General features: G+C 45.6%; 1 protein-coding gene across 5 annotated transcripts in view; it reads right to left on the bottom strand.

The window, feature by feature from the left end:
- The window catches only part of ccser2b (coiled-coil serine-rich protein 2b), a 146,563-nt gene that overhangs the window by 76,879 nt on the left and 51,002 nt on the right, over positions 1 to 18,682 (bottom strand). For all 5 annotated transcript variants that reach the window (XM_055896599.1, XM_055896516.1, XM_055896673.1 and 2 more), the window contains exons 2-3: positions 15,645 to 17,128; positions 15,287 to 15,474 (exon numbers count right to left, since the gene is read on the bottom strand). In XM_055896599.1, coding sequence (XP_055752574.1) covers positions 15,287 to 15,474; positions 15,645 to 17,088 — 1,632 coding nt within the window. In that variant the 5' untranslated portion in view covers positions 17,089 to 17,128. The remainder of the gene's footprint in view (positions 1 to 15,286; positions 15,475 to 15,644; positions 17,129 to 18,682) is intronic.

The following is an 18,682-nucleotide window of genomic DNA, read 5'->3' as shown; positions in this document are numbered from 1 at the left end:
GACAACTTAATGAGCAATGTAACCTCGAGACTCACCGAACCTCCTTTTGGTGAAGGAGTTGTTCTGTTTTAGTCCATTGAGGCAAATTGAACTGCACAAGGCCCCATTAAAAGTTTTACATAGCGGCGCCGGCCCTTTCAACATCATTGACTCATCGGGGCCTTAGTGAGAGGCATTGGGGTGTCTCTCACTATACTGACCGCTATGAACACTACACACGATGCTGACCCAGGCCATGATCGTGCCACAACGGCTAATAGTGAGATGTGCGACACAGAGAGCCACTCACCATCAGTCAGAACATTTTCTCACCCGCCCATCCTGGCTCTGGGCTGCTGTCTCACTGGGCTAAAAACGGGTGGGTCATGAGGAGAGACCAGACCAGGACTGGCTTATTGAGAGACCAGCCTAGCCTCGTCCAACATACTGAGTTAAGACAACTATCCACAGTGTTTGAACCAAACATTCAATATCATTCTCAAACAGAAATGACCAAACACAAACTGAGGTTGCAGAATTTTGTATGCGCCTTGCTATGTACTAGCCACCACTAAAGGTCTACCGCAGTAATGGAGATGAGAGATCAGCCTTTTAGCGCCTTGGTATGCGTTTTGGCAGTGTGTGTCAGAGGCGGAGGCTAGGAGAGGGAGAGAGTGAGCTGAAGGGTAATGACATTGTCAAGCAGTATCAGTAAAGTGGAAGGAAAAGGTCAGGCCCATCACGAGCCTGATTAAATCGGCGCTACGCTCACGCACTGAGTAAATCCTGCTTGTGTCAGAGCACTGACTACAGGCATATGCTTTCCAGGCCACACGGAGGAGGCAGCGGGGTTGCTTTGCAGATACACTGGAGCCACTTATCGCCACGCTTATTCACAGGGAGAGAACACTATTCGTCACCTTTCACCTGTGTCACCATAAAGCTTATAATGGGAGGTTGTTTTTGCCTTACAGCCATTACAGCGTAGCCTAGCTCTCCTTTCCTTCTCATAAGAGTATAAAGGGGCAATACATTGAAATAAGGAATGATGAGCTAAGCGTATGCATTATTTCAGAGAGCATTACAGAGTGTGTTTTGTGCAGCGACGGGATCCATTGTACGCTGTAGGTTTTAGTATGGCTTTCCATTCCATCCATCCATCACACAGTTCATTCCAGGTCCCTAATGCACAGTAAACATGACCTATTTAGTATCGACACAATAGGCTGACTGAGCCTCCGCTTAGCCTAATGACTAAAACAAAGACACCTAGAGGCTGCCACCTCTACCGGCTAATCAAGAGCCCATTCGGAACATTAGGCCGAGAGAGACCCAGAGAGCTTTGATGTGAGAATCAGTGCAGGGATTAAAAGAGCTGGCTTCTGGCAGTCTCTCTGTGATGATCTGGGAGGAATGAAGGGAGGAATGTCGGGGGGGGGAAAAAGAGAGCGAGAGAAAGAGAGATGCCGAGGAATAAGTGAGGTTCTGGGTCATCAGCACGCTGTCAAGGAGGGAAATATTTAGGGGCTCGGGGCCAGGTTTCTGACCTTGGCTGGATTAAAACACAACTATATTTGCTGCTGCTGTACTTGGTATCCTCTACCAGACATGGTCTGTTGTATTTTTCAAAACCACGAGGGCAGGTGGATAATACTCTGGCTACGGTTGCTGTTGGAATACCGGTGCATTGCCAATGCCATTGAATTTCCAAGCATTGCCAATGCCATCCAACGTGGTGGCTTTATTTATAAAGAGAGACACAAAGTCCAAGGAACTCTAGATAGTGTGAAACAATACGGAGAACAATGAGGTGTCTGACCAGACGCACTGGAGTTTGCCCTCTCCCACGCACTGGAGTTTGCCCTCTCCCACGCACTGGAGTTTGCCCTCTCCCACGCACTGGAGTTTGCCCTCTCCCACGCACTGGAATTAGCCCTCTCCCACGCACTGGAATTAGCCCTCTCCCACGCACTGGAATTAGCATCTCCCACGCACTGGAATTAGCCCTCTCCCACGCACTGGAGTTAGGTGTGTGTGTGTGTGTGTGTGTGTGTGTGTGTGTGTGTGTGTGTGTGTGTGTGTGTGTGTGTGTGTGTGTGTGAGAGCGAGAGAGAGAGCAAGAGACAGTGAGCGAAAGAGGGAGTGAGGATAAGGGGATGGGTGGTGGGGATCTGAGCTGTGAGAAGCATGAATGAGGGCGATGGTGACTCCCCTACATGCTTACCACAGCCTGTAGGCCTATAGCCTTCACCAGCCATCACACCCATCTTGGACCAACACTGCCACCCTGTGGCCTGTCTGCACACAACATTTTATGTACAGCACCCTACTATAATAGAAGTCTCCCACAAGCAACGTAGGCTACATGAAAACAAAACCTTCTGGGGACAAGACTAGAAGAGCCAAATAAATAGCTGTCGCCGACGGGCATTTATGGTGATCATGCAAAGTCATTATTAACATATGAATTGGCTTTCAAAGCATACAGACTACCTGGTCTCTTGTTGCTACCTGACGTGATATGTACACTGTATGTCCCAATAAAACCATGTGACTAGAACATCACAGCCTTGTGCACTGAAACACTGCATCGATACAATTCAGTCTACTGAAGCTAAATCTGGCCTAGACATGGCCCGTCTTTGGCGGTTTAGTGGGCTGACGTAGAGCAGCGGCGGTTCTGAGGAAAAGAGTGCTCAGCGGAAGGACGGCTCAGCGGCTGATGTCGCCTTAGCATAAGGGACCTTCCCACACGGAGAGTGACAGAGAAGGATATGGGACGGACGCCAGCATGGGACACTAGGTCCAGGAGCCCAGCACACTGTCACTGTTCCTCATCAATCTACATACAATACTCCATAATGACAAACCAAACACTTATTTGTTTTAATGTTTGCAAATGTATTAAAAATACAAAACTGAAATATCACATTTACATAAGTAATCAGACCCTTTACTTAGTACTTTGTTGAAGCACCTTTGGCAGCGATTACAGCCTCGAGTCTTCTTGGGTATGACGCTACAAGCTTGGCACACCTGTTTTTTGGGAGTTTGTCCCATTCTTCTCTGCAGATCCTCTTAAACTCTGTCAGGTTGGATGGGGAGCGTCGCTGCACAGCTATTTTCAGGTCTCTAGAGATGTTAGATCGGGTTCAAGTCTGGGCTCCGGCTGGTCCACTCATTAACATTTAGAGACTTTGCCCAAAGCCACTCATGCATGGTCTTGGCTGTGTGCTTAGGGTCTTTGTCCTGTTGGAAGGAGAACCTTCGCCCCAGTCTGAGGTCCTGAGCTCTGGAGCAGGTTGTCATCAAGGATCACTCTGTATTTTGCTCCGATCATCTTTGCCTCGATCGTGACTAGTCTCCCAGCCCCTGCCGCTGAAAAACATTCCCATAGCATGATGCTGCCACCACCATGCTTCTCCAGACGCGACGCTTGGATTCAGGCAAAATAATTAAATCTTGGTTTCATCAGACCAGAGAATCTTGTTTCTCATGGTCTGAGAGTCCTTTAGGTGCCTTGTGGCAAACCCCAAGCGGGCTGTCATGTGCCTTTTACTGAGGAGTGGATTCCATCTGGCCACTCTACCATAAAGGTCTGATTGGAGGAGTGTTGCAGAGATGGTTGTCCTTCTGGAAGGTTCTCCCATCTCCACAGAGGAACTCTGGAACTCTGTCAGATAGACCATTGGGTTCATGGTCACCTCCCTGACCAAGGCCCTTCTCCCCCGATTGCTCAGTTTAGCCGAGCAGCCAGCTCTAAGGAGAGTCTTGGTGTTTCCAAACTTCTTCCATTTAAGAAGGATGGAGGCTACTGTGTTCTTGGGGACCTTCAATACTGCAGCCAATTTTTGAGATCCTTCCCCAGATCTGTAAAAAATTAAAAACTTGTTTTTGCTTTGTCATTATGGGGTATTGTGTGTAGATTGCTGAGAAAAAATAAATATTTCATCAATGTGTTAAAAGGGAAGAGGTCTGAATACTTTCTGAATGCACTGTATATACACTGAGTGCACAAAACATTAAGGACACCTTTCTAATATTGAGTTGCACAGACTCAATTTGTCGGGGAATGGCCTCGACAAGGTATCGCAAGTTGTCTGGATGTTCTTTGGGTGGTGGACCATTCTTGATACACACGGGAAACCGTTGAGCGTGAATACCCTGTTCAAAGGTACTTAAACATTTTGTTATTCATCCTCTGAATGGCACACATACACAATCCATGTCTCAATTGTCTCATGTCCTAAAAATCCTTCTTTAACCTATCCCCTTCCTTTCAGCTACATTGTTTGAAGTGGATTTAACAAGTGACATCAATAAGGGATCATAGCTTTCACCTGGTCAATCTGTCACAGAAAGAGCAGGTGTTCCTAATGTTTTGTACACTCATTTGCAAAGACTACTACTAAGCTACTTTTGCCTTCTTGAAATGCAGTACCTTAACCACTAGAAACTGTGCGTTTTGACCTGGTGACATCTTGCTTGAAAAATTGTTATTTGCTAGTGTAACGGATCTGAAATGGCTAGCTAGTTAGCGGTGGTGCGCGCTAATAGCGTTTCAATCGGTTACGTCACTCGCTTTGAGACCTTGAAGTAGTGGTTCCCCTTGCTCGGCTTTTGTGGAGCGATGGGTAACGATGCTTCGTGGGTGACTGTTGTTGATGTGTGCAGACGGTCCCTAGTTCGCGCCCGGGTCGGGGCGAGGGGACGGACTAAATTTAAACTGTTACACTAAGAAGCTATTTTTGTGTCTTTTTGCCCATTTGATTTGAAAACAATCCCATTAAGGTACTGAATTGTTACCCAGAAATGGAAAAAGGTCTGCATTGGATCTTTTACATTCCACTGGATCCTGGAGTGAATGAGTATCCAGTCATCCGGCCTGTGTGTGTCGACATTGGTCTGCAGACGGTCATGTGAATGATGTTGGGTGTGCTTTAGCCAAAGACCGATGCAGTGGTGTAAAAATACGTTAAAGTACTACTTAAGTATCTGTACTTTACCATTTACATTTTTGACTATTTATATTTACTTTTTACATTTACTTTTAATTCACTATATTCCTAAAGAAAATTATATACTTTTTCTCCATAAATTTTCCCTGACACCCAAAAGTACTAGTTACAATTTGAATGCTTAGCAGGACAGGAAAAATGTCAAATTCACACACTTATCAAGAGAATGTCCCGGGTCATCCCTACCCCCTCTTCTCTGGTGGACACACTAAACATAAATGCTTCCTTTGTAAATTATGTCAGTGTTAGAGTTGGCCCTGGCTGTCAAAAAAAGTTATAAAAAAGGAAAATGTCTGGTTTGCTAAATAAGAAATTTGATGTGTAGCATTTACTTTCACTTTGTACTTTTACTCAAGTACGACAATTGAGTACTTTTTCCACCACTGTACTTAAGTACATTTGAAATGTTACTCAAGTAGTATTTTACTAGGTTACTTTCACTTGAGTCATTTTATAATAAAAGGTATCTTTACTCAATTATGACAATTGAGTATTTTTTCCACCTCTGGACTGAATAATATAATGAAAAATCTAATCAAATACCTCAGCCTGGTTGAAAATTATTCTAGAAGTATTTTGAAGAGCAGTCACTGTATAATGATGACAATGGGCTCCCTGCTCTGTCTGGAGGAGCGTGGAAGGCTATCAAATAGCTGTGGCTGAATAAATCACGCTTCCGGGGCCGGTGCTTTAACTAACAGTCCCTAGTGAAGCACCACTGCTCTCTCTGTCCTCTTTTAAAGAGAGCAGCACAGGAGGCCTTCATTTTTCAAAGCTAATCACAAGCCTCTGAAGAAACCGAGGCAGCCGCCGCCACTGGGTGAGTGCGGCTTGGGGCCCGATCATGTCACAACCACAGACATAATTAAACTTATTTGACATTAATACCCCTGCAGATATTCGTAATAAATTCAATTTTCGTTAGGAAGGCAATTCCCGGAGCTGCAGACATGACAGTTTTAGAGGGCTTGGTTCTCTCTCTGTCTCTCTCCGTCTGCCTGTCTGGGTCTCTCCCTCTCCCTGACTGCCTGTCCACGTCCCTGGCTCTGTCCGCGTCTCCCTGGCTCTGGCTCTGTCCGCGTCTCCCTGGCTCTGGCTCTGTCCGCGTCTCCCTGGCTCTGGCTCTGTCCGCGTCTCCCTGGCTCTGGCTCTGTCCGCGTCTCCGCCAGAGGTCCGCGTCTCTGTCCGCGTCTCCGCCAGAGGTCCGCGTCTCCGGCCGCGTCTCCGCCAGAGGTCCGCGTCTCCGGCCGCGTCTCCGCCAGAGGTCCGCGTCTCCGCCAGAGGTCCGCGTCTCCGCCAGAGGTCCGCGTCTCCGGCCGCGTCTCCGCCAGAGGTCCGCGTCTCCGCCAGAGGTCCGCGTCTCCGCCAGAGGTCCGCGTCTCCGCCAGAGGTCCGCGTCTCCGGCCGCGTCTCCGGCCGCGTCTCCGCCAGAGGCCCGCGTCTCCGCCAGAGGCCCGCGTCTCCGCCAGAGGCCCGCGTCTCCGCCAGAGGCCCGCGTCTCCGCCAGAGGCCCGCGTCTCCGCCAGAGGCCCGCGTCTCCGCCAGAGTCTCCGCCAGAGGTCCGCGTCTCCGACCAGAGGTCCGCTTCTCTGGCGCCGTCCGCGTCTCTGGCCGTCTATATTCGTCCCTGTCGGTCTCTCTTTCTTCCCCCATTGAGCTCCCTACTTCTCTACCACTTACTCTTGTTCCCTGCCTTTCTCCCCATATCTCCTTTCCCCTCTTTCTATCGCTCTCTTGAGTTCCTTCCCCCGCACTCTCTCTATAATGAGCTCACTGCTACTATCTTCTAAGTCTGCGTTTCCTTAGGTTGCCCTACAATGTACTCATCTGAAACCACCTTATCTGTTCTGGGGTGGAAAACGACCCTTGCCTGTTCAAGTTCTGAATATTGAAGAGTTAATCCTCACGACACCCAGACAAAAAGTTGGCACATTTATAACATTTAGGCATATTTTTCTATATGATTGTTCAACATAATATTCTCTACGGGCATATCAAATTGAGATTGCTGGACCCTCCCAAGGTGATGATTCCCTAATCATTTACACCTGTTTGGGTGCACCTGATCCTAATTTTAGGTGATGGTAAAGGTAGGGGTGTACACATTTTTTCTGCATAAGGAAATTAAATTTTGGTTTATTTTAATTGCATAACATTTTCAAAGTAACATTATTTTTATGTGTGATTTGTTCAATTGGGTTACCTTAATGAATGTGTTTGGAATTTAGCTCAAATATCCATGTGTCCAAAGACAACTTTCCTAAGGGTGTACTTTATTTTTCACTTGACTGTATATATATAAAAAAAAATGCCAAATCAAGAATGGTATACTTTCAATAATCATGTTTATATTTTTTCAATATTCATAAATAAACGTAAAAGAATGCTGGGTGAAATCAAAATACTACTCGTATTACAGAGCAAACGGTAAAACTTAATAAGGAACCAATGCTTGCTTTGTAGCATCTACAGATGAAACACTATGGAGTCTTAAAGGTGGCCTGGGTAAGGCAAAAATATCATAAATATGCCAACTTGATCAATTATGCTTTTGATTGCAAATGTCAAACATATGTCAACTATCCTTCCTCCAACTATTCTATGGGTTGCATTTTGTGAAAATCCCCAAAATAATGTTGTATTATATTGGGTCTGTGTTTCGTGAGGAATCACTCTGAAGGAATCTATCATAACGAATTTCTTTCTGAAGTTTCACTAGTGTCTCCGTGGTTTAATTCAGTAGAAGCATTATACAGGTATCTTACAGCAGTACCGATAAATACACAGTGCCTTCAGAAAGTATTCATACCCCTTGACATATTCCAGATTTTGTTCTGTTTTTTCTCACCGACACACACACACACACACACACACACACACACACAGAACCCCATAATGACAAAGTGAAAACATGTTTTTAGAAATGTTTGCAAATGAAATATCTAATTTACATAAGTATTCACACCCCTGAGTCAATACATGTTATAATCACATTCGGCAGCGATTACAGCTGTGAGTCTTTCTGGGTAAGTCTCTAAGAGCTTTGCACATCTGGATTGTACAATATTTGCACATTATAATTTTCAAAAACGTTCAAGCTCTGTCAAATTAGTTGTTGACCATTGCTAGACAACCATTTTCTAGTCTTGCCATAGATTTTCAATCAGATTTAAGACAAAACTGTAACTATCCACTCAGGAACATGCACTGTCTTCTTGGTAAGCAACTCCAGTGTGGATTTGGCTTTGTGTTTTAGGTCCTGCTGAAAGGTGAATTCATCAATTATACCCATAACATGATGCAGCCATCACTATGCTTGAAAATATTGACAGTGGTACTCAATGTGTTGCATTGGATTTGCCCAAAACATAACATTTTGTATTCCGGACATAAAGTGAATTGCGTTGCCACATGTTGCATTATTACTTTAGTGCCTTGCTAAAAACAGAATGCATGTTTAGGATTACTGGTATTGTGTACAGGCTTCCTTCTTTTCACTGTCAATTAGGTTAGTTATGTGGAATAACTACAATGTTGTTGATTCATCCTCAGTTTTCTCCCATCACAGCCATTCAACTCTGTAACCGTTTTAAAATCACCATTAGCCTCATGGTGAAATCCCTGAGCGATTTTCTTCCTCTCCGGCAACTGAGTTAGGAAGGATGCCTGTATCTTTGTAGTGACTGGGTGTATTGATACACCATCCAAAGTGTAATTAATAACTTCATCATGCTCAAAGGAATATTTAATGTCTGCTTTTTTAAACAAATTTTATCTACCAATAGGTGCCCTTCTTTGAGATGCATTGGAAAACCTCCCTGGTCATTGTGGTTGAATCTGTGTTTGAAATGCACTGCTCGACAGAGACCTTACAGATAACTGTATGTGTGGGGTACAGAGATGAGGTAGTCATTGAAAAATCACAGTAAACACTATTATTGCACACAGAGTGAGTCCATGCAACTTGCTAAGCACATTTTTACTCCTGAACTCATTTTGGCTTGCCATAACAAATCTAAAAACATAGGGGCTATTGTGTGTAGGCCGGTGGGGGGAAGGGGGGGGGTCAATTTAATCCACTTTAAATTCAGGCTATAACAACAAAATGTGGAAAAAGTCAAGGGGTATGAATACTTTCTGAAGGCACTGGAAACTAATGCATCTCATCTATCTGGCACACACTTACTGACAGCAATACCACAGAGTTTCTAAACCCAAAGGTGCAACATTCCGGGAACACTTGCGAAACAGACCTAATCACAGGCCGGGGTTTGGAGAAGTGAAATATTATTTCTCAGTTTTTCATTTTCTCAAAATCAAAATTCGAGCCAATGTAGTTTAACATGTTATTACTCCAACCTCATGAAAGTGACAAACTGACACGATTTAATTTTAGTCAAAAACAACTTTTTATCGAAGGAGGGTCTTTGATTTGACAGCCTGCACATGCGCAGTTCGGCACGAGAGACCGTTAAACCCGATGACGTGTTTCTACGCATGAGCTTAGCTAGCCAACGTCGCCACGGCATCACCTACAAGTGTGATCGAGGATTTCTATTGGAGAAGCAGTTTTAGCCTATCTTCATACAGTACTGTCTTAGATAATACTTAGTGTGAACTGTGAATACACTTGCTGATCAACAGATGGGTTAGCTGACAACTTCACGAAAACAAATGTACACGCTTCCATGGGGCAGACGTCAGGATGTTGTTGTAGCCAGATGGCAGCTTCTTGTCATCCTTGCTAGCTATGTGGGGAATCGAAGTGGCTTCTTTCAGCTTGTTATTGATACCATTTCTTGTTTTGGGGTGTTTCAACTGATTTCATGTCAATGCTAATATGGCTCAAATTCGCGAGCTATCTAACCAACAACTGTAATGATTTATCAGAGAGACAAGTGCTCATTAAGCAAATGTTTTTGTTTTCAATAAAAAAATCGGAGACAAAATCAAGTTTATATGTTTGTCGACAATCTAAGCTACTGGTCACCAACCGGTCGATCGAGATTGACTGGTCGATCTCCAACGCATTCCTAGTCGATCACCAAACATATCTGTTAAAAAACCCGATGATGAAGCCTTCCATTCCTTTTTTTATATTTGTTTCGTGCTGTTGACGGTAGGTGCACTTGATTCAGCAGCCCTACTGCCGGGAAGGCACCGTGTTTCCATTTGAACAATTGCATATGTCTGAAGGTAGAAATCTGCATACCCAGCAGGCCAGAGAGAAAATCAAGTGCACCTATAGGCCTACCGCTGGCCAATCAAATAGATCAGATCACTGTTTCTGCACAGTTTCCTCAAGCCATAGACTGTAAAAAGAAGCCTCCAACACACAGAAAAGTTGATACCGTGAGATTTCAAAACTTTTAAAACCATGACTAGATAGACTCAACAAATAGCTGCTGATTTGATGAGTAAGTTCATGTTTAAAGTTGTTATTTGGCACTGGCAACACTTTTATAAGCCATAAAATGCATGTTCTCCCCACTTCCACTCACACTTTAACTACCACTGCAGCTGCAATGAATGAGTATAGCAAAGTGTTTCCATAAGCGTGCCTTATTATTAGCAGCTTGTCTTTTTTTAATATTAAGGACTATTTCACTTTCTCTGGTCACAGGGGTAACATGAATTGGTGCATGAGGCAGAAATAATGCAGTGCGACTTGGGAGGGGGAGCGGAGGATGATGAGTCGGGTGAGAGGCAGCCTCAGCGCTGCTCCCTCCCCTCATGGCCTGCATCTGACGGTCAGTCTAAGTCACGTAAAAACTTTTAAAAAGCATACTATGCTCACAGCTGTGCTTCACAAGTAATACAACACATTATCTATTACCAGTGAAATCATATACCTATTTTTTTAATGGTCTGAAAAGAAAAACATTGGCAGGGTGATTCAACCATAGCCAATATGCAGTGATAATGTATTGGGCCTATAACCTACTGCACAAACCTCATTGCTACAGAACTGTTTTTAATTGGTTAATGTTGCATAGGCTTATGTTTTTTTTTCTAAATCTGAGCAGGAGATCTCAGCTTGCATTTAGACTCAGAAAGTGTTCTCGACTCAGAAAAGGTTGGTGACCGCTGATCTAAGTCAACTCCGTCTGTTTTGCCACGTAGTTGCGTACGCCTCGCTTTTGTTGCTAAACAACCAACCCGTCTATGCTATCCTACAGCTGGATTCTTCTGCACTGCACAGAGACAGCGTACTGTACAAGCCTACGGTGCTGAGTGCAAAAGTGGCAGTGCTTACAGTCTCCAGTAGAGGTCGCTCAAGTACAACTTTAAACATACCAACAGATATGCATGTACTGTACAACAGTGTGTCTATGGCGCAGATTAGCTGCAGTCAAACTATTATGAGATCCCATTAGATGATTATAGGCCGATGTTATTAGATGACGTGGGTCACAACTGTATGACTCAAAATTATTCGTAAAACGGTCAAAACATTACGTCATAATATGTCTATCCTGTCCGAAGGTGATCTTTCTGGAAAATCCCCAAATTATCAGACAAAAATACAACCTAGAAAAGATCACAGTAAGAGCTGTGCTGAATATATAAGGAAATAGGCCAGTGCCCCGGTTTCCCAAAAGCATCTTAAGGCTACTTTATTCGTTAGATCCTTCGTAGGAGCACCGAGCTGTTTCCCAAAACCATCGTTACTAAAGTTGCTCTTGAAAAACACTCGTTATTTAACGACCGCCGCAGATCACCTGAAGAAGAGATGTCTTTTCCCCCTTTATACGCAGAATATCGCCACCAAACACAAAATCGATATGTTTATCTGTCTTTCTGTGACCGCCGATAACTTCAGAACAAACGTGACAGTGACTACAAATACAAAGTTGTCCATTTCTTTGTATAACAAGGCTATGAAGATGCTTCGAATAAAAACTGAGATGACTGTACTAAAAGATAAGTACATTATAGTCTACATAGAGCTATATATTTGAATGATATTGAAATGAAGTTCATGTTAATTCAATTGAGTTTTATTTAGCTATTAGTACGCTAGCCTACTGTGTCAGTTTTGACTCAATATTTTTCATGATCTGTAACGTGTGCAATGTTGTGCCAAATCTTGAATTAGTGCATCATCATAGGGTAAGCATTAGAATAAAGATGCTACGATCACCGGCCATAGGTGATCGTATCTCTCTAGGAGCTGATCCGTCGTCAGTATTGTGGAATAATTCTAATGATAAGGTAAGATTGAAACCGGAGAACGCTGATCCGAGAGCAGTGCTGTCCTTCGATCCCATCAGTATCGACACAGGCCTCAACGATGCATTTAGCGAACGTACTTTGCGTGGTGTTTTGGGAATCGCATGTTACATCTTCGGCCGTTGTAGGAAAGATGCATCATTAAAGCCTATGTACTATCGTTATCGAGAAACCGGTACAGAGCTGTGAACTAAGCCCCTAAACAGGTATTGAGAGGTGCTGGACCGTAAGTACTTCATTTCCAATAGAGAAGCAAAAGCAACGGAACAAACCCAGGTATTTTGCATGACCTAACTAAACCAAATGACTGGAGATGAGCTGCAATGTGTATTGACGCTTATCTTATAATAATGCTGCCATAATGATTCAGCACTTTTTAGAGAAGTGCTTTGTACAGTAATGACTGCAATATAATCCTTCTGCTTGCCTCTGGTCCTGAGTCTGCATCCTTCTTTCTGGACAGATGATAGGCTTCAGGGAAATCACCCGTGGCAACAGCCAATAGGTGCCCTCGAATTAAAACATCATTCCACTGATTAATTTGCTAAAATACAGGAAGTTGGGTTCTTAGATTGGTAATTCAGAAGGTTAGTGCAATCCGGGATCCTTTAAATTTCAACGGGGTGATGTCAGAGTTGGAAGTCCAAAGGATTCTGGATAGCAAGGAACCGACGGCAGAACAAGGCACTACCTCCTTCCTTCATGTAATCTAGGCTCTATCACAACCGGCCGTGATTGGGAGTCCCATAGGGCGGCGCACAATTGGCCCAGCGTCGTCCGTGTTCGGCCGGTGTAGGCCGTCATTGTAAATAAGAATTTGTTCTTAACTGACTTGCCTAGTTAAATAAAGATTCAATAAATGTTTTTATCAATAACCTGACAAACTGAGATTGGTGAAAGCAATAGGCTTGCAGACCATGCAATCGCTTACAGGTCAGTGGTTAGTTAGTAAGGAAAGATGCACTTTAAAAGTATTCCAACAGACAACAGACAAAACAGACAACTACTGTATGTAGAGGTCTTGCACGTACGTGTACAAGAGCAGAGTGGTGCATTGAATGGCATAAACCCAGACTGCATACAGTACACTGCTCAGAGAAAAAACAGCACCATTGAGGACCTGTGCTGTAGGTCAAAGTCCTGAGTAGTGATATAGGATTGGGGACAGTGATACTGTGGGCAGAGACCCCATACAGAAACAGCGCCAGGCAGTGAACTCATTAAGGTCAAAGCCCGCAGGACAACCTTCGACCCTCTAGAATACAAATCACCCAGGATAATCCACATAAGGGAAGTAGCTAGGTTGAACGTTTTCTACACCAGCAACGGGGAAAGTAAAACGCTGACTATTAAAAAAGCTGTGTAAGTAAAAGTTCATTGGACAAAGGTTAAACGCATTATGACAGCCAGCGAGGATTAAGCGCAATCGGTAAAACAGAAACACATCCTACTTGTTCTCCAACACACGTGCAGTAGAGACCAAAGTACTACTGCAGATCGACGCCTCCCATTCCGATGATGGATTAAAACTTAATCCATCCTGTTGGGAGCTAAATAACTTTAAGGGGAAACTAAAGCAGGCATTGTGGTGAAGCAGAGACTACACAACCAACCATGCTCTGGCATTTTAAGATAGAGGTTGTCACATTGTCATAGTACACAGGTCAAAGGAGGACATTTACCTACACTATATGACCAAAAGTATGTGGACACCTGCTCGTCGAGCATCTCATTCCAAAATCATAGGCATTAATATCGAGTTGGTACCCTCTTTGCTGCTATAACAGTCTCACTCTTCTGGGAAGGGTTTCCACTAGATGTTGAAACATTGCTGCAGGGATCTGCTTCCATTCAGCCACAAGGGCATTAGTGAGGTCGGGCACTGTTGGGCGATTAGGCCTGGCTCGCAGTCAGCATTCCAATTCATCCCAAAGGTGTTTGATGGGGTTGAGGTCAAGGCTCTGTGCAGGACAGTCAAGTTCTTCCAAAACGATCTCAACAAAATATTTCTGTATGAACCTCGCTTTGTGCATAGGGGCATTGTCATGCTGAAACAGGAAAGGACCATCCCCAAACTGTTGTCACAAAGTTGGAAGTGTAACGGATGTGAAATGGCTAGCTAGTTAGCGGGTACGCGCTAGTAGCATTTCAATCAGTTACGTCACTTGCTCTGAAACCTAGAAGTAGTGTTGCCCCTTGCTCTACAAGGGCCGCGGCTTTTGTGGAGCGATGGGTAACGACGCTTCGTGGGTGTCCCTTTTTGATGTGTGCAGAGGGTCCCTGGTTCGCGCCCGTGTCGGGGCGAGGGGACGGTTTAAAGTTATACTGTTACAGAAGCACAGAATCATCTAGAATGTCATTGTATGCTGTAGCATTAAGATTTCCCTTTACTGGAACTAAGGGGCCTAGTCCGAACCATGAAAAACAGCCCCAGAACATTATTCCTCCTCCACCAAACTTTACAGTTGGCACTATGCATATGGGCAAGTAGCGTGATTCATCCCTCCAGAGAACGTGTTTCAACTGCTCCGAAGTCCAAAGGTGGAGAGCTTTACACCACTCCAGCCGGCGCTTGGCATTACGCATGGTGATCTTAGGCTTGTGTGCAGCTGCTCGGCCATGGAAACTCATTTCATGAACCTCCCGACAAACAGTTCTTGTGCTGACGTTGCTTCCAGAGGTAGTTTGGAACTCGGTAGTGAGTGTTGCAACTGAGGATAGACGATTTTTTCGAGCTACGCGCTTCAGCACTCACAATAACAGCACTTACAGTTGACCGGGGAAGCTCTAGCAGGGCAGAAATTTGACGAACTGACATTTTGGAAAGATAGCATCCTATGATGCTGCCACGTTGAAAGTCACTGAGCTCTTCAGTAAGGCCATTCTACTGCCAATGTTTGTCTATGGAGATTGCATGGCTGTGTGCTCGATTTTACACACCTGTCAGCAACGGGTGTGGCTGAAATAGTCAAATCCACTCATTTGAAGGGGTGTCCACATACTTTTGTATATATAGTGTATTATATTAAATGGTATTGTATTCTATCCAGACCCACCATGCTGTTGAGGTCTGAGTCGTAACTCCCACAGGGGTGTGTGATGGTCCCAAGGGCCTCCAGACCCTCCTCGTCCCACATGTAGGTCCCCCCCGAGCCAGAGTCTGAGGGGGACAGGTCCAGAGATGAGCCAAGGGGGTATTCTGCACCCCCAGACAGGGCCTGGCTAGTACGCCGAGACAACCCCCCTAAAACAGAGAGGAGAAGGAAGAGGTGTTACTCGCCTGCTACCTAATCACTTAGGGAATATTAGTTCATTTGTTTTGGTTAGTATTATGGTATGTCATTTAGGGCCTGTGTCTGAGAAACCAGCCCTTAGTCTTTCAAGTCAATTATTTTGATTAATATGAAATCTTACCAGTGAGTCCTATCCTGGCCCAGTCCACACTCTCAGACAGGAAGCTGTGAAGGCCAGTCATGGAGGTTCCACCGTGCCGTCGGTTGACGTCTGCGTTGTCATCATCCAAGTCAGGCTGTGATTGGTCGAGCCCTCCGTTCTGGGCCGGGAGCAGCAGAATGCCGTCTCCTCCATTTCCCAGGTTGTCAAAATCGTCCATGTACTCCTCGCTGGTGTCGTCGTGCTCCAGGGAGGAGGTGGATGAGAGTGACATGTCCTCCAGACCTTCCCCCAGGGGATGGACCCCACTGGGGCCCACAGGCTCCTCTAGCAGGCCCTCTGTGGTGCTCCCTGGGCTGTCAGTGATGCTGATCGGGTCTGGGGTGACAGGGGGCATCTCCACCGAGTTCCTCCTCCCCTCGCTTTCCTTTCTGTTGCCATGGACCTTCTGGGAGGTGGTGGCCAGGACAGGGTGAGGCTGCTTGATGAGGGAGGGTCGTGTGAGCCTGTAGCTGAGGGCCGAAGGCTTGGTGGTGGAGGAGGCTGAACTAGGTAGTAAGGACTTCCTCAGTGTGATGGGTGGCAAGATGCAGCTAGTTGTTCCCACCCCAGCCCTGCCTGGCCTAGGTCCACCCTTACTAAGATGTAGGCCTTTTCCTCTCCCCCCACTACTCAGCACAGTGGTGGGTCTGGCCAGGGGAGATGTCTTGACCAGCGGGGACTTGGCTAGAGGCCTGGGCAGCTCCTTGGCAAGCTCCGAGGCCCTGTTGAAGGAGTAGGAGCGGATGATGGGTGGCTCGGTGGGGGAGGGGATCCTCTTGACGTGGGTGAGGCTCTGGGAGCGCAACATGTTCTCCTCTGTGGCCGTCTCCAGGCTGTCACTGGACTGGGATACGCTGCTGGTCAGGTTGCTGTGGGGAGAACCACGGCTTTGGCCCCGCCTGAGTGACCCGGTCCCAGACCGCCCACCACCACCCGCCTGGCCGTTTAGACCTGCTTTCCCATTGCCGAGACTCTGTCCAGACAAGGCCTGTTTGGGGATGGCCCCGCGAGACCCAGTTCTGGAGCGTATAGTCCTGGGGCAGGTGGAAGCACACCCCTGTACCTTAACTGTGGCAGGCATGCTAGACGGCTTCTTAATCTCCCGTACCACCATTGGTAAGTGCTGCGGTTGTCGGGGGTGATGCCCAGCTCCAGTTCTGTGCTCCTCCCATGAGTCCACCCCCCTCTCCACAGGGTCTCCCCCTTTCCCCTTCTTCCACTTCAGAGAGAAGGAGGAGGGCATACGGATTGTTCCGTTCTGCCTGGTGGTGGAAGTGGGTAACCCTTTGCCTGTGGTGCTGGAGGCAGGGTGGTGGCGGGTCCCATTGGTCAGTGGGGCGGTGGCAGCCACGGCCGTGGGGCGCGAGCCAAACTTGGGTAGCCTGGAGACCATGGTGGGCAAGTTGGGAACCGGATCTTCCATCAGCTGCCTGCTGGATCATGGGTGTGCAGAGCTGGCAAAGCTGTGGAGGGAAAGAGAGAGAGATGGACGATTAGAGAAGGGGAGGAGAAAGAGGGAAATTGAAGGAAGAGGATGAGAGGGAGGCCAAGACAGAACAAGGAGGAAAAATAGAGCGAGGAAGACAAAGATTTGAGAACACGTCGTGCTAAAATTTTACCAACCCAAACCTGTTATTTCTAACACAAAATAAAACGTAGAGGTAGACTTTAAGACTATCAAATGCAGTAAAATAAATGACAGTCGGTTACCTTCTGTGAATATTCTATTCAAGCTAATGAGTAACAGACAAACCTTTAGTGCAAAGTAGCTGTAAAAGATCAATAACATCTGTTCTGGGAAAGCAGTCTTTACTGTGCCCATTAAAGTGCCCTGGTGCTTCAAAAGGCTAGGGTGTGTGCAGACCTAGTGGTTAACTGGCAGGGGCAGGCACTGAGAGTCAGGACTTTGTGGAGCACAACCCCATACACATGCCATACAAGATACTGTACCACACCCCTAATAATCCCAATGCTACTCAGCCAATTACAACACAGCTTTCCTGACTGCACCCGCTCCTTACGCTGCTCTGACATTTAAAATCCCACCCAGGAGGCTAGTGCTGCAGAGCATCTACCTTAATAACATTTAGACTTAACCCTTGCATGTAATGTCACAGTTACAATTTAAAATTGTGGCCGACCCCCCCCCCCCCTAAAAAATAAAATAGTGATTATAATAAAAAAAAAAAAAAATGGGGGGGGGGGGGGGGGGTATTTTTTGGTATGGTAAAACTAGACAGTCAGAGAGAATCTAAAATTCCCAAAATGGCATGGCGCCCCCATTGATTTAGTATATGTCACTCAGATAGCATCAGCCAAGACAAAATGTGTAAAATTGCAGGAAATTGGCTTTCAAACTGTAAAATGTTCCCTCAGCCCCATAGCAAAATGTGTGTTATTGCAGGAAATGATCTTTAAAGCAGCAACATTTTGTCTCTAACTTGGGGAAAGACTTGTGTACTAACATGCATGACAACAACCCCGGATTCAAAACAGATTCAATTTAAATGATTATACAAAAACCAATAGAAAAACCAATATGTTAAAAACATCCCTTTTTCGGGATCTTGTCTTTCAAAGATAATTCGTAAAAATCCAAATAGCTTCACAGATCTTCATTGTAAAGGGTTTAAACACTGTTTCCAATACTTGTTCAATGAACCATAAACAATTAATGAACATGCACCTGTGGAACGGTCGTTAAGACACTAACAGCTTACAAACGGTAGGCAATTAAGGTCACAGTTGTGAAAACTTAGGACACCTTTCGACTGACTGAAAACACCAAAAGAGAGATTCCCAGGGTCCCTGCTCATCTGCGTGAACGTGCATTAGGCATGCTGCAAGGAGGCATGAGATGTTTGTACTGTGATACGCCTAAGACAGCGCTACAGGGAGACAGGACGGACAGCTGATCGTCCTCGCAGTGGCAGACTACGTGGAACAACACCTGGACAGGATCGGTACATCCGAACATCACACCTGCAGGACAGGTACAGGATGGCAACAACTGCCCG

This window comes from Salvelinus fontinalis, chromosome 1, assembly GCF_029448725.1.
Source record: "Salvelinus fontinalis isolate EN_2023a chromosome 1, ASM2944872v1, whole genome shotgun sequence".
In the NCBI taxonomy this organism is placed as follows: Eukaryota; Metazoa; Chordata; class Actinopteri; order Salmoniformes; family Salmonidae; genus Salvelinus; species Salvelinus fontinalis.
This window is presented reverse-complemented; position numbering and strand designations above follow the sequence as displayed.